The sequence below is a fragment of the Diospyros lotus genome, chromosome 5, assembly GCF_014633365.1.
Source record: "Diospyros lotus cultivar Yz01 chromosome 5, ASM1463336v1, whole genome shotgun sequence".
Classification (NCBI taxonomy): Eukaryota; Viridiplantae; Streptophyta; class Magnoliopsida; order Ericales; family Ebenaceae; genus Diospyros; species Diospyros lotus.
Window position 1 is genome coordinate 4,650,149 of NC_068342.1, and position 14,687 is coordinate 4,664,835.

The following is a 14,687-nucleotide window of genomic DNA, read 5'->3' on the forward strand; positions in this document are numbered from 1 at the left end:
TAACCATGATTCATGATAAATTTTAATTATGAGCATGATTAAATATATAAAATGAGAATAGTTAATAATTATTATATCAAGAGATTATTAATTAATTATTTAAAATTTAACTATATAATAAAAAATACGTGTCAAATAACTCATTATATTTTAATATTTAAGATAAGTAAATCAAAACACTTTTAAAATGATAATGATATTTTTCTTGAAAATAAAATTTCAATCTTTAAATTCTACGTCAAAATATTTTTTTTATATAACTTTTTTTATATTACTTACATATGTTATTTTTCTTTTTTTCTTTCATTTAAAAATTGGCATTAATAATTTTTTTCACTTCTCATCATAAATTTATCTCAACTTCTCAAATCAAAGCTTGACCTCCTCAACTAAAGCTTTGTATTTCAATGAAAAGAATAATAGAGTGAAGTTTATTTAATTTGAAAATATAATAGTTTATTTAAGAATTTAAATAACTTATTTAGCATTTGACCTTATTATAAAATTAATATAAAATTAAGAATTTAAACATAAATTTGATAAATTCTAGTTTATTATAAATGATTCATATATTGGTTATAATTAGATAACTTATTTGATAATTTAACTCTTAGAAAAGATGTCATCGCCGTTAAAGCGACAAAGAAATCAACACGTGTCGGAGGCTTGGGCCGGCACGGTATCTTCGCGTCGCGAAACGGCGCCGTCAATGCGCAGGCATTGACACCAAAACCACCGGCGGCCGCCTTCTTGATTTCGCTGGAACTTCAACGGATCTCTTTCAATATTGTGGTGGCTCCTCATGCTTCTTCCTTGAATCCCGTCGATCTCTATCTGCAAAAACCCAACAAAACCCTCGTAGATTTTCCCCAAACCATCCAAGCCCATACCGAAATTTCTGCTCGAAATCTCTTCATCTGGTGCCTACGCTTTTGCTCAATGCATCATCCTGAATGGTTTTGTCCTAAAGCACTTTAGTAAGTAGATATACGTACATAGATTCATCGAGAGAGAGACAAGAGAGATGATGATGAACCAGGCGGTGAAAGTACGGAGGGAGGCATTGGCGGCAGGCATGACATGTCCTCTCTGTAACAAGCTCTTGAGAGAAGCAACTACCATATCTCTGTGCCTTCATACATGTTAGTTCTTTAACTTTTACCCTCTCCGTATATCCACTACGCCGATTTTGATAATATGATTATGATGTCGTATGTGATGAGTTGTTTGTGCGTTTGTTACCATTTATATGTATTTTGTTACACTTACACAATAAGAGAATCCGCAACCATTCCCATTTTGGGTTTGCATTAAGTCGACTTACCAGGCTTGCTTTCATAAACCATGCACACCAAATAAATATATAGAAATGCGTATGGACTATCCTAAGAGGTTTGAACACTGAGCCGCAAAAGATACCACTACAGCCTCTTACCACCGGGCCAATGGGGTTTGATGTTTTTTCATTTTTTTTTGTTTAATGTAGTTTTGTGTTTCTTTTGCAAATACTTTGTCTGTATATGTTTGTTTCTCTGACTATGTATGCTTATATCTTGATTTCCTTGCTTCATTGGAAGATATTTAAATGTCTTGCTTTGATTTAAGAAACATGAATACTTCTAAGAAGATGTTGTTCATCAACAATAAGATCTTTTTGAATATGTGTTAGAAATGTTAAATGCGTCCTATTATTATTTTTACTGGTCATATTGGACATTTTGGAAACACTTGTGCTCACGATAAGAATATGTATGTCGATCACTTAAATTAATGTGACCCACATCATCACAAGGTTAAAAGACTAAGTTATAAATAAATTACAAGACACAAAGTTTTCAACTTGTTGACTTTTAAGAAATTATAGCCCAAAACTTTCAACTTGTTTCTTGGTAGAGTTTTTAAAAATTATTTACAATGTAAAAAAGTGAAGAAATAGTTGTTGCTTTTATGTGTGTGTATATATATATATATATATATGAATTAACCTAGCCTACCATGTTGTGTTCTGACCTTTTTTCAAAAAAATTCACCAGGTGTACACTTTGGATCTTGTCTCGTGTCTGTGTCATATATTGAACTCATTTGGCCATTGACACCATTATAGTAATACATTATTTGGTATCTAATATACATATGTGAAGGATAGAATAGGATTCCTATTCTTTATCTTTCAACTCATGGCATTGGCATGCTTATCTCAGTACATCTCCTTGACTAGAAGCTTAATAGCCTGTTTGGCATTACGTTGGGAATCTATAAGTGTTTTTTTTTTTTTTTTAAATGAGTAAAAGCACTTCTGTCAGGTTTTTGCCATGTTTGGCTGAAATTAAAAAGCACTTTTACCAATAGCAAAAGCTATTTTTCTGATGAATCATAAGCATAAAGTTAGAGCTTCTGCTAAACAAAAGCAGGATTGGAAAATAAAATATTTTTCTCTCAAAATTACCCTCAATCAACATTTAAAATTACAAGCATTACACTTATTAATCATATCTAATTCTTGTTCGATCTCTTTACAAACCAATCAACATAGAACCCAGCCAAACACTTATAAGAACATTAAAAGTTCTTCTCAAATGAACTAGCCAAGCACTAAACTAATTTGCCTTAAAAGGGATTTTATAAAATTTTATTAAATGTTTATTGAAGACGTGATTCCAACGACAAAAAAAAAAATTCATAGTAATACCAAACGATCACCAAGTTCAGGTGAAGCTTTATTTGGTGACATCTTATTTACTTAAATTTCTATATATGTTGGGATATGGATCCAGGACAATATCATCTCACATCATCTCAACTTCTTTCCAATAAAATGATATTCATTGTAGACTAGGTCTCTCTTCTGATGATAATGTCAGTGTATGCCTATTGTCTTATACAGTTATATTTGTTGCTAGAAATGGTGCTCAAGGCTGGAATAAGTTTATTGATTCAGTAACAACTTTGATGTGATTGTTCTAAAATTTCAGTCATTTTTTTTTATGGCCGCAGGGTTTATAGTTAGAGCTTTGTAAGGATACTGGTCAAACCTCAACCTACAGGCTAAGGGTTCATTTTAGAAAGAGAATGACGAAGAAGCAATAAAATTATTTGCCCAATCTGTTTTGGAAATTGTATTCAGGATAACTTTTTTCCCAATGTTCTGAAGAGTTGTTAATTAAGAATTCATTGAACTGAATTCAGTTTCTGTTTTAACGTAATGAAAAGGACAATATGCAGAAGAATACAAGAAATTATCATTTCATACACAGAAAGACATATATTTATTCTTTTTGATTGCTTAAAAGCATGATGCTCATTATGTTTGGAATTAGCTTATTTTCATACTCAATTTAGTTATCTTTTTCAGAAGACACACTGATATTTTCAGTTTTGACTTGACCAGTTTGCAGAAATTGCATATATGAGAAACTCTCAGATGAGGAAGTGGATTCCTGTCCTGTTTGTAAAATTGATTTGGGCTGTGTTCCAGTGGAGAAACTCAGGTATGTGTGATAGTCTCTGTCTCTTTCTCATCCTAGACCTCAAAATTTTGGTTGATTCTTCCACACATATAAGCATGTACCAGTATTACAGTTGTATCTATCTGATATATGTATTTGGATGAATGCATTTATTTGAAATATGCTTTTAGAATTAAGGCATTTTTAAGGTTTTGCTGCTGAAAACTTCTACTCTTAATTATATTTTTGCATTTTAGAATTGAAATAATAGTAATGCTAGAAGTTCTTGATGATATTCTCGAACTGATTGCATTTTTTTACTTCTAATTGACAGGCATCAAGTACCGTAGTTAATTTCTAGGAAGTTAAAGTTTAGAGTTAAAATAACTGTTATCTTTTTTGAATTGATATAGAAGATAGAACTCACAGTGGGACATGGAAGTCACTCTGTTTACTCTATAGTATTTGTTTTGAGAAATCAAAACATGGATTTTGTCAGCTTTAAAGTAGAATCATGGTAATACTGCTAGAAGCTCTTGATAATATTTTCAGGTAGATTTCAGTTTTTAACTTTAATTCACAGACATCAAGAGTGCAGCTGTAAATATCGAGGAAATTAAAATTTAGAGTTGAAATATCTGTATCTTTGTTGAAGTGATGTAGAAGAGAGGGACCTTATAGTGGGATATGGGAAGTGAGACTGTTTTGCTCAGTATTTGTTTTGAGAAATCAAAACAAAGACTTTGTGAGGTTTACAGGTGCTTGATTATCCAGGAGATTCTTCAAACTGAATTTGGGGGAATAATTTTTTTTTTTTATATTTCTTATTCTTGGGAAAGTGATCATAATTTAGTTGTCTTTTATTATGCTGAAGAAGTATTGCAGCAAGGCCTCATTGATTGCATCAAGCTGCAGTATACTAGGGTCCTGCGGTTGTACAAAGTGCTTCAGCTGGATATCCTAGTTTTCCCAGCCTAGTGTAGACTTAAGTGACACCTGCTGACTCCGATCACATATCTCCTGACTTGTGTAGGCCAAAGCATACTAAGGTCTTTCAATTTTGTATGTCTTTCAGTTGTGATAGTACCAAAGTGCACCCTTGCAGTGTGAAGGTGTCCAATAGAAGGTTGACAGATTGCTGCTTATGTGAGTTGGGTTTATAGAGTGATACTTTATAGGTACGTGCTAGGTTATCAGGTGCCGACACTTAATTTGCTTATAGTTTTTGCTGCAGTTAACTGCAGTGCTCTCTTTCTCTCAAAATTCTTCAGAAGGAAAATAAGCATATATTATTTTGTGTCATAATTCCTTTTGAATGAAATAAGTTAGGCCTCTGCTTGTGTTATGTGTGAAAGTGGGCACTTGCACGAATGCATGTCTATGTGCATGTGCAGGGATTTGCTTTTGGATGTTTTGTTCACATAACGTAAACAGTTTGGGTTGTCCCTTGTCTAGCATATCATGAGGAATTGAACAGTTTGAACTTTATACTTTGAAACCACAGTGATATGGGCCTCATGTATCAGCTTTACCATGCATGCTGCCCTGGTCTTGTCTACTGTGAAACAAAAGAAAGCTGGAGCTAAAATCTATCTGGGGCTCTGTTTTTCTCCTTGAAGGAATTCATTTGAGAGAATTGTTATGGAAGCATTGAACTCTGCTATAGATGCACTTGGTTCTGTGTAAAGTAGTCTTCACATTCACTTATTTTGCATGTAAAATATGCAGGCCAGACCACAATTTGCAAGATATAAGGGCTACAATTTTCCCATTCAAAAGAAGAAAGATTAAGGTCCCTGAAATTGTTCCTTCAGTATCAGTTCCAGTTAAAAGAAAGGAAAGATCTTTATCGTCCTTGGTTGTCAGCACTCCCAAGGTTCCAATGCAGTCTGGATTGACTGGGAGGAGAACAAAAGCTGTTGCTAGAAAGATTGGTCCTGTTCACGGGACCAGTTTCAGCAGTGAGGAACTTGTTAAGAAAGAAGGAAATCACAGAGAAGATTGCCCAGAGAGCTCGGGCTCACCTGAGAAACTTCATAAGATTGTTCAAGATAAGAGGCAGGTAGAGGAAACTTGAACATGGTTTCTTCTTCTTTGTGTGACAAATATTTCAGACATAATCATTTGCAAGCTGCCCTTGCTAATAATCTTACCTTTAATTTAATTATGTGTTGTAGATTTCTTACTTGGACCCCACCTAGTGGGATTAAGACTTGTGATTGTTGTTGTTTTTGTTGTAGATTTCTTCCTTGGGCAAACCTTTTCATGATCAATTGCCTAACGGAGACAAAGCAAAAGTTACTCAAGTGTTAAAAGGGAATGTTGATTTATGGAAGCCTTTGAATTGCCTTGTTGAAGCTGCAAGTAGGACCAAATCTTCTAAACTTTGTCTACAAGATTCATCATCTGTCAAACCTGAACCTGTCGATGCTCCTGACTATGAATTACATGTACCTAAAATGAAGGTTAAGTTGCATCAGTACAAATGCAAAGTTCCAGGTGACAAGAGCAGGAAATCCTCACTTCCAGGATTGGTCAAACAAAAAAGGTTGGGTGCAGTTGATTGGAAAAGAACAGGTGGGGGGTTATATGCCTCAGATCGGTGTATTCTTGAACCACAAGGAGCTAAAGAAAACAGAAGAAAATGTCCTATTTGGTTTTCATTGGTTGCCTTAGAAGATCAGTAAGAGTACTTTAATTGGTAAAACCGAGCAAGTTTGATTGAATGTTATATTTTTGGGTTGCTAATCATTTTAGATTTGGAAACTGGTTTCAGGGAAGGAGATAATCCCTTGCCCCAAATACCTGCATGTTACTTCAGGATAAAGTAAGTTTTATGGTCCCATCACTGTTGTCACTGCTAATTTGCTTGATCTTAATCCTGATCTGCTTCAAGTCTGTATCACAGGCAGACTTGTCAGTCTGGCTATTTGTGTTTTTGGTCATATTTTGCAACTACTTGTACATTTTGTTCTAGATTAATAAAGTAATTGGTATTTTGTTTGTCTTATGGTATGAATGGGCTAAACCAAATGGCCAAAAAAAGGAAATTATCATTGGGGTTTTCAAATTTGTAGACACTTATTTTGGATGAGGCAAGTTACAAACTAAAAACGAGTTCTGCATTATGAACACACCATTTAGTTCAGATTTAGAAAACCATCATGAAGGAATGAAGATGTAGAATATGAATGAAAATCAGATTTGATTTGTTTGTACCGTATTTGAATTGAATCTTGCTTATCCAATCCTTCAACTCCTATACACTAGACTTTTGGCTTTTTCAACCAATTACTTTAACCTTTCAATTCAGGCTTTATGTATGAATGGTATTTGAGAAGAGATATGCTTTCTGTCCAACAATAACCATAAGAACCATGAAAGCAAGATTTTAATAAATTGTGGTTTTTTGTCTTGTCTGCAAACATATTTTTCTGCTCTTTCATTTGTTTATCATTTTGCTACAGGGATGCTGATTTGCCCGTCTCATTTATCCAAAAATACCTTGTTAAGAAACTTGATCTTACTAGTGAAGCGGAGGTGAGTTCACCTTTCTTTTCTGGAATAAATAGTTAAAAATTGAGTTCCACATTAATTTAGCACCTAATGTTAAGAAGTGTGTTCATGAAATTTTAGTAACAACCTACCAAGCCTAGTGGGTTCGGCTAGCATTCATAAAATTTTCAGTTTGTCATCTTGTATTTTTTTTGGTTTTTCTTCATTTATTAATCATACTAACTCGGGAGGGGGGTTGTCTGAGACCATTATCTCTTCATGTGGTGTTCTCTTGTGTATGTGAAAATTTATATATGAGTGGTGTAAAATCAAAGAAGAAGGGAAAGAGAGGAGGAGAAAAGAGGAAAAGATGAAGAAGAAATCAGACATGTAGAGAGAGAATAAAGACAACTAGTACGTGAGCACCTGTTGTAGTGTTGCTGCTTCATATATATTCATTAGTTGTTCTTTTGCATGAATTTGTATTGTTAATGTGACTTTTAAAAGTCAATTGACATTATGAATGCTATGCCATTGACTCTTAGTTAGGATAAAGTGCAGTGCTGGTGATGACAACTACTAGTGGCCAGTGTTTTTTGGGAAACTTCTTAGTGCTGCAGCTTTTAGTTTGATAAAATCTTCTGCCCCTATGCTTTGCTCATTCTTTTGTATATTCTCGCAGGTGGAGATATTGTGCCATGGTCAGCCTGTGCTTCCATCACTGCAATTAGGGAGCTTGGTAGATTTATGGTTGCAGACAGCACCGACATCTAAACGAGTAGCAGCAACTGTGGGCGGCTCTGCCAAGGACTTCGTAATGGCACTATCCTACGCTAGGAAGGTCGCCCCTTCAGTGTAATTCTTCTCCATCTCATCCATCTCCCAGTCTTCTGCATTTCATTACACGTCCTAAGAATATTTATGGTCAATGGTTTAGAATACAACAGTTGACACAGATTGCTTTCAGCTTCCATGAACTGCAATGGTTGAGCATTTCCAGAATTTGATCTGAATGTAAGCCTTTTACTAGGAAAGTAAATGATATTGTAAGAGATTTCTTATGCATTTCTAAGGTCCTTATGATGGTTCATAGGTTTTCTCTTTTTCTTTACCCTCACTTCTTTTTATTTTTTATTACTTTGGTTAAGGCAACATTAAGGATGCTCTTTTGTGACCGGGGGATTATGGGTTCGATTTGCGAAGATAGTTTCTTTGTGAAACAAAGGGAAATCTGTATACAAAAAATCTTATTAAAAGTATGTTAGGTGGTTGAAATTTCATGGAAATGCAGAGAAAAAACACTCCTAGGCCATTATTGAGGGGTGTTTTTGGATTTTCAAACTGTTCTTAAGGTTAGTTTTGTCATTTGACAACATTTAAGGATTATTTTGATACAATTTACTCCAATACGAAGTGCAAAATGTGTTGATGAGTATGACAACTTAAAGATCTCATGATGAACACAAAAATGGAGGGGGCTTTATTGCCATATTTCCAGTAACAAGATGTGAAGTGTCATTTCCACTTACTAAAGGGTATTTTTTTGCTAAATTTGAGTATACAGTTTGACAATGGGGTTATGGGTGAAAGAGAAATGAGGACTAAAGTATGGGACTTATTCTGTAATTTACTCAAAAGTAACATATCTTACATTTTTACTTCTCTTGGTAACTCACATCTGTTTCAACATAAAATACTTTTTATACAACTAAACTTCAAATCCATAAATTTTATACACACCATTGTATTTGGTAAAAAAAATTTAAATCATTCTTCAAAGGTTGTCTATCAACATTTCTATGTGTGTAATGAAACTTTTTTGTCTTGTCCATAAAAAAAAAAGGGCTAATAACATTAAAAAATTAAGCTTTTTTGAGTTTTTATAATTTTATCCAAATATTTCAATTTTGACAATAAATGCTTAATTTGGTCGATTTTTTACAATTTTGGCTATAACCCGAATTCGATTCGAGAGGTGTGTGTGCTCGCTGACGTGTCACATGTTTTAAAACATTTTGAGTGGATCCCATTTTAATACATGTGAAAAAAAAATAAAAAAATCTTATGTTATATAGATATATATGTTATATATATATGTGTGTGTGTGTGTATATAGAGGGCAAAAGATGAAGTGATGGTGATGAATAAGGAAATCGAGGTGACAACGATTGATCTCTACTTCTTGGTTGCGACGATAGAGGCTACAAAAGATGAGGTGATGGCGAGATTTAATGGGTCCAACCCATGTTTTTGCTTGATGCAATTCATTTTCTGAAGCTTAAGCTTGGCCTTAACTTGGCTATGAACATGTCGGTTTTGGCGTTCACGTCTGGGCTTGAGCAAAACAATATTGCCACTTCATCGCTATCAACAACAACCATAGTCCCATCGGACTCGACTGAGAAATCACTCTTCGGGGACTCTATGTTGCTGAGATATGGAGATCCGTTTCATGAGCTATTCACAGTTCTAATCCTTGTGTAATTGCCTTGCATCACAAACTTCCAAATCGACATTTTGAATGACAGAAAGGACGGCATTTTGGGCTAGGGTTTTAGATGCACGTGGAGTTGTGAATGATGGTGGTGGTGGAGATCAGTCGTCGTCTCCAGCCTAGCGTTGACGTCGTCACTCTATTTCCTGCCCGCCTTCCCTTTGTGTATATATATATATATATATAACATAGGATTTTATTTTTTTTTTCCACATATGTCAACGTGAGATCCACTTAAAATGTTTTAAAATACCAAGTGGTATGCCACGTCGGGCGCTCACGTCTCTCGAATTGAATTTGGGTCATGGTTAAAATTACAACCAATTGACTTAGTCGAGTGTCTATTTTGGACAAAATCACAAAAACATGAAAAGATTTAATTTTTTTCATACTACTAGCCCTAAAAAAAAGGGTTTTCTTAAACTAATTTGACACTCCATTGCCCCTATGTACATACATGCAAAAGTTGTTAAAGTTGGTAGGATCAAATTTTTGAAATGAGTCATTAATAATTATTGTATTATTTATAAATTTTGTTTAAATATGATAAATTATTACTTAAATTTCGTTTAAAAGTTAAATGCCCTCTTATTTTTGTTCAATTGAATGCTATTGTTGATTTTTCAAAATGGTACATTAACTATGATATTATAATGGCAACCAAATTTTGTTACGAATTTATGGAATTAAAAGTTCTAAATAAATTTGAAAACATATAAAAAGTTAATATTTTTTGTAGTTATTTATTGTAAATACTTTTACCTATTAATCTTAAATAAAAAGGAAATTATATTTTATGCTAAATAAAAATAGCTTAATGGCAACAAATAAATATATTTTAAATCAAATTATATTTATTTTGCATTTAAATTTAGTAGAGGAGTGGCTGATTGCGAAGTACAGAAGGCACAAAATAGATTTCGAGGGTACCGTTTGTTCTTCTTCGTGCCTCTGCAGTTGAGGAAGCAAAGAATTGCTTCTCCTTCATCAGCTTCTCGGATTCGATATGCAGCAGCAGGTTAACAGCCCAAAGTTCCTTCCTTCGAATCCCTAATATATGTTCCCCTTTTTTGTTTTTTGTTAGTTTTCGATTATCTCTTATTGGGAGTTGGGATTGATAGTTTTACTTGGTAAAATAGGGAGGGGGTTCAGATTCTGAGGTGACATGGGAGGACCAGCAGAACATCAACAAATTCGGTCGATTGAACAATCGGTTTCACGAACTCGAGGAAGAGATTAAGATCGCCAAGGTATTCTCCACCTTCCCCATCTCGCTCTCGCAGTGGCACTGTACGCTGACTTGCTATTTTGTTTCATAGATTGTCAGATATCTATTTATGTGCTTACTCGCATGTTCTCACCCTTGCTACTTGTGTATTTAGATTTGGGTTCAAGGAGAAAGGATATCTAGAACTGGGTTTTGAATCTTGTTGCATAAACTGATATGTTTTCCTTTTGTTGATTTTTTTTATGCTACAATTAAAGAACTTATTTAGAAAAATGTTACATGTTTGAAACTATTTGTGAAAATGCTACAATCTCTTCTCAATCAGCATCCACAACTGATAACTGCCTGATAGCTACATGAAACCTGCTCGTCTCAGGAGCAAGTAACTCGTTGGCTGGTCATTTTAGCCATATGAAATTGATAAGAACACTCTCCGCTTGAGAGCGAGTTTCATGCGTCTAGCTGACATTGGTTCAAAATCGGTTATCACATTGTGGTATCTGGTATATCACCTGCTTATCTATTGTACTTAACCAGCAAGTGATTGAAGTACCATGGTGCTCCCACTTGAAGGACAATATAACTTTTGGGGTCTGTAATTCATAATATAGCCCTCCTAAGTAGATGGGAGAGTTCATTTAACACCTTTTGTTCTTTAAAACCATAAAATGAACCACCTGGTTTTCTTTAAATACTCCACATATAGGCAAGAAGTTTGATCTTACCTATACATCTGGCATCTTTTTCCTAACGTGCCTAAGATAAACTTGATTTCTGAGATGTTGAAGACTAGGCTTATGGCCACTCTCCAACTTTTTAGGTGAGTGGTGCCTTGGCAGGTAGCATATTCACTAGCATATTGTTGTCTCTGGTGCACATGCTTGAAAGGTAATTGGTCAATTAGAGAAACTCATAATAGATTGCCATATCTAAAAGGTTCATATTCCATCTTTCAAACATCATTTTATATTCTATCTTTAAAAAAAAAAAAATTGTTGTGCAGCTTATGTCTGCAGCTTCACTTAACAGATTATCCCTCGGTGGTACAAGTAACCCTTGACCTTCCTGGAAAGAGACTATCCTTGATTTGGTTAGAGTTTTAAGGTTTTTACTTGTTTTCTTTTTGTTTCCACATTTCTAGCATTTTTTCAAAGCTTTTGGACTTATGATGCATAGGTTAATTGTGTAATTGTTCGGAATGTTTATTAATTAAAGATTATCTGCCAATATACCCAAACATATAATTTTGTTCACTAGTCTTGAATAAACAAACTGTACAACCATCATTTTTTAGAATTGAATTGGAATCACATCTTATTCAACATCTTCTAAGAACAATTATCTAAATTCCTACCACCTATAAAGAAATTATCTAACTACTCCTATGGATAAAGCACAACAACTAAACCCCCTAATACCAATATGCAGCCACTTGAAACTATTGCAATGAATTGCTAATCCGATCAGTGGGTCCTGACTCTACATACCAGGCATTAGCAGAATACACAAACATTTCTCAGCTTTAGCGACTTGCTCATACAATTTTTGTTGATTGATTTATAAAATGAAATTTCTCTTCCCATGCTTGGCCGTTCTAACAATGGAAATAATTTCCATTTGTCTTCTTTTTGGCTTTTAAGTTCCATTGGTCTTAGTCAGTCTTTGAAGACTACTTGATGTTATTCTTCTTTCTAGTTTTCATACCTTTTTGCTTGGGCTTACTAAAAAATCATGTGAACAGTTCTTCTGCTAAGGTTCCCTTCTGCAGGTAGGGAACTCATCCAATAACCCAGACAAAGTACCACCATGGAGTTATTCATTGAAAAATTAGTTTCTTTTGATTGCTTGACTTTAGCTATGTTTAAAGGAAAATGCTATTGATACACCTTTGTGTACACTTTGGGCTACATAAAGGTGTACCAATGACAAAAAAACTTTTCATGAGGCGCAGGGTATTTTGGTCATAATGCCCCCCTATGTAGTCTAAGATGTACAAAATGCATGTACATCTAGCATGATTCATGTTTAAAACCTATCCTCCCAGGAATCACCATCTACCTAAATTCTGAGAATCCTAGGTGCATTTTTAAAAGTCATCATTCTTAAAACATGGATAATCTAGTTTCAACACATTTCTCATTTTCATCATACTTAGCATAATACCTTTCCTTGCAATACATCTCATTGAGATTCAGGCCTCCATGCTGGTGCTGTAGCACATTTCACATGGAAGTCAGCATGTAGCAACGAACCATCTCACCATCCTTTTGTCACTTTTGGTAGCAATCAACCTCAGCCTGTGGCATCAATGCTTGGCGAATCAGTGCCTGTCAGTTGAGAGTATAATATAACAGCATGCCAAGCCTTAATCTTGTTAGGTGTTTTTTTTTTTTTTTTCTCTCCCCTCTGAATTTGTTTAGTGAATGTCGAAATTTGATATGCCCATGGATGATGGGGGTAAGAGATCTAAAATTCATGTAGCCAATCCCACCTAGTGGGATAAGGCTTGCAATTGTTGTTCTACCTTTTAAGTTAATTATCTCTCTCTCGCTCTACACATATATATGTTTTTTCTATTAAATTTTGTTAGGCTTATTCATTACTGTTATTATTATTTATTATTTTGTCTTCTTGGCAGGAGACAAATGAGAATCTCGAGGATGCAAGCAATGAGTTAATCCTCACAGATGAAGAAATAGTTCGTTTCCAGATAGGGGAGGTTTTTGCTCATGTACCCAAGGAAGAAGTGGATAGCAGGTTAGAGCAGATGAAAGAGGCAACCAGCAAGAACTTGGAGAAGTTGGAAGAAGAGAAGGATTCTGTACTTGCTCAGATGGCCGAGTTAAAGAAGATACTTTACGGGAAGTTCAAGGATTCTATCAACCTTGAGGAGGATTAAGAATTTCTAACTTTATTAATGTTTGATGCTTTCTTCTTTTAATATGATCTTCCTTTCTTTGTTTCTTTCTTTCTATGGTACTTTCGTGGAACAACTTCATATCATTTGGGAAAATGACAGTAGTTGTCAAAATTAAAGGTTTTGTTATTCATGTGAGTAGTGAGCACTAAACTCCATCCTCTACTGTCTCTGCTTAGTTCACTTCAAATTGGTGAAACATGAATTGACTCATTCGCTCCTACGAGTTGGTACTACACTTGTGTTAAAACGGTTCTGTAGTTTGTTACTTTCTGTTTTAGCTATTTTTTCCTGGGATAAAAAAACTATTTATTCAAGCATATATTTTTATTCATAAATCCCTTCGTTTATCCATTGGATAATGTTGAGCCTATAAAAATGCGAAGATTTTGTGATATTGCTAACATTTCTTGATTGCTCCACCAGGATTCAGTTGTGTAATTGGTATGATGAACAATGGGTTGAAAGAAGGGTCTTACAAGACAGTTACAGACTAAGAAGAACTTGACCCATATTCCCTTTTGTAAAGATATTCAATCTAGAGTTCTGATTTTGTGCCTGCTTCACGAGAATGGAGGCACGACCCATAAACCGTTAAGAGTCTGAACACTTGAATGCTATTTTGGGTTTGTTTACAGTACCTACATCCATGAACCTATCATATGAACAACTTGCCACGTCTTGAGTAAAACTACTACTGGGGACTTCAATGGCAGCATCATGCTTGTTCGCTATGAAGCCTGTGATCTGTACGGTCAAATAACCAATCAAGTTACACGGGACTCAAACTTGAGACATTTTTCTGAACGTATCACCCTGCTTTTTGTTGGCTTTTCTTTCAAGCCATGCATACATGATGAAGGCAATGGCCATTGTCATTGCCAATTCCAGTTAGCTTCCAAGTAGATGGAGGCCAGGGCTGAGTTCTTGTCTTAATTTGGTACTGTGGAGATATAATATATTTGGCTGGTGGCACAGTAGGGAACATTGGGCACAATAGTTATTAAGAGAGAAACTGTAAAAGGCTACCATCATGACCTTTCAACAACCATTCCCAATTCCTGGCAAAGCTGTACAAGTAGCATGTGTTCATTTAAGCATTCATTC

General features: G+C 34.7%; 2 protein-coding genes across 2 annotated transcripts; both read left to right on the forward strand.

The window, feature by feature from the left end:
• Positions 1-620: 620 nt before the first annotated feature.
• Positions 621-8,006, forward strand: LOC127801121 (E3 ubiquitin protein ligase DRIP2-like). The gene is made up of 7 exons (XM_052335986.1): positions 621-1,142; positions 3,389-3,488; positions 5,175-5,508; positions 5,687-6,129; positions 6,223-6,273; positions 6,914-6,986; positions 7,624-8,006. The coding sequence occupies exons 1-7, from the start codon at positions 1,025-1,027 to the stop codon at positions 7,798-7,800; spliced, it is 1,296 nt and encodes a 431-aa protein (XP_052191946.1). The 5' UTR covers positions 621-1,024; the 3' UTR covers positions 7,801-8,006.
• A 2,314-nt stretch (positions 8,007-10,320) lies between these two features.
• Positions 10,321-13,803, forward strand: LOC127801520 (probable prefoldin subunit 4). Its single transcript, XM_052336733.1, has 3 exons — positions 10,321-10,453; positions 10,575-10,685; positions 13,302-13,803. Exons 1-3 carry the CDS (start codon positions 10,442-10,444, stop codon positions 13,560-13,562), a joined length of 384 nt encoding a protein of 127 aa, XP_052192693.1. The 5' UTR covers positions 10,321-10,441; the 3' UTR covers positions 13,563-13,803.
• Positions 13,804-14,687: the final 884 nt, after the last annotated feature.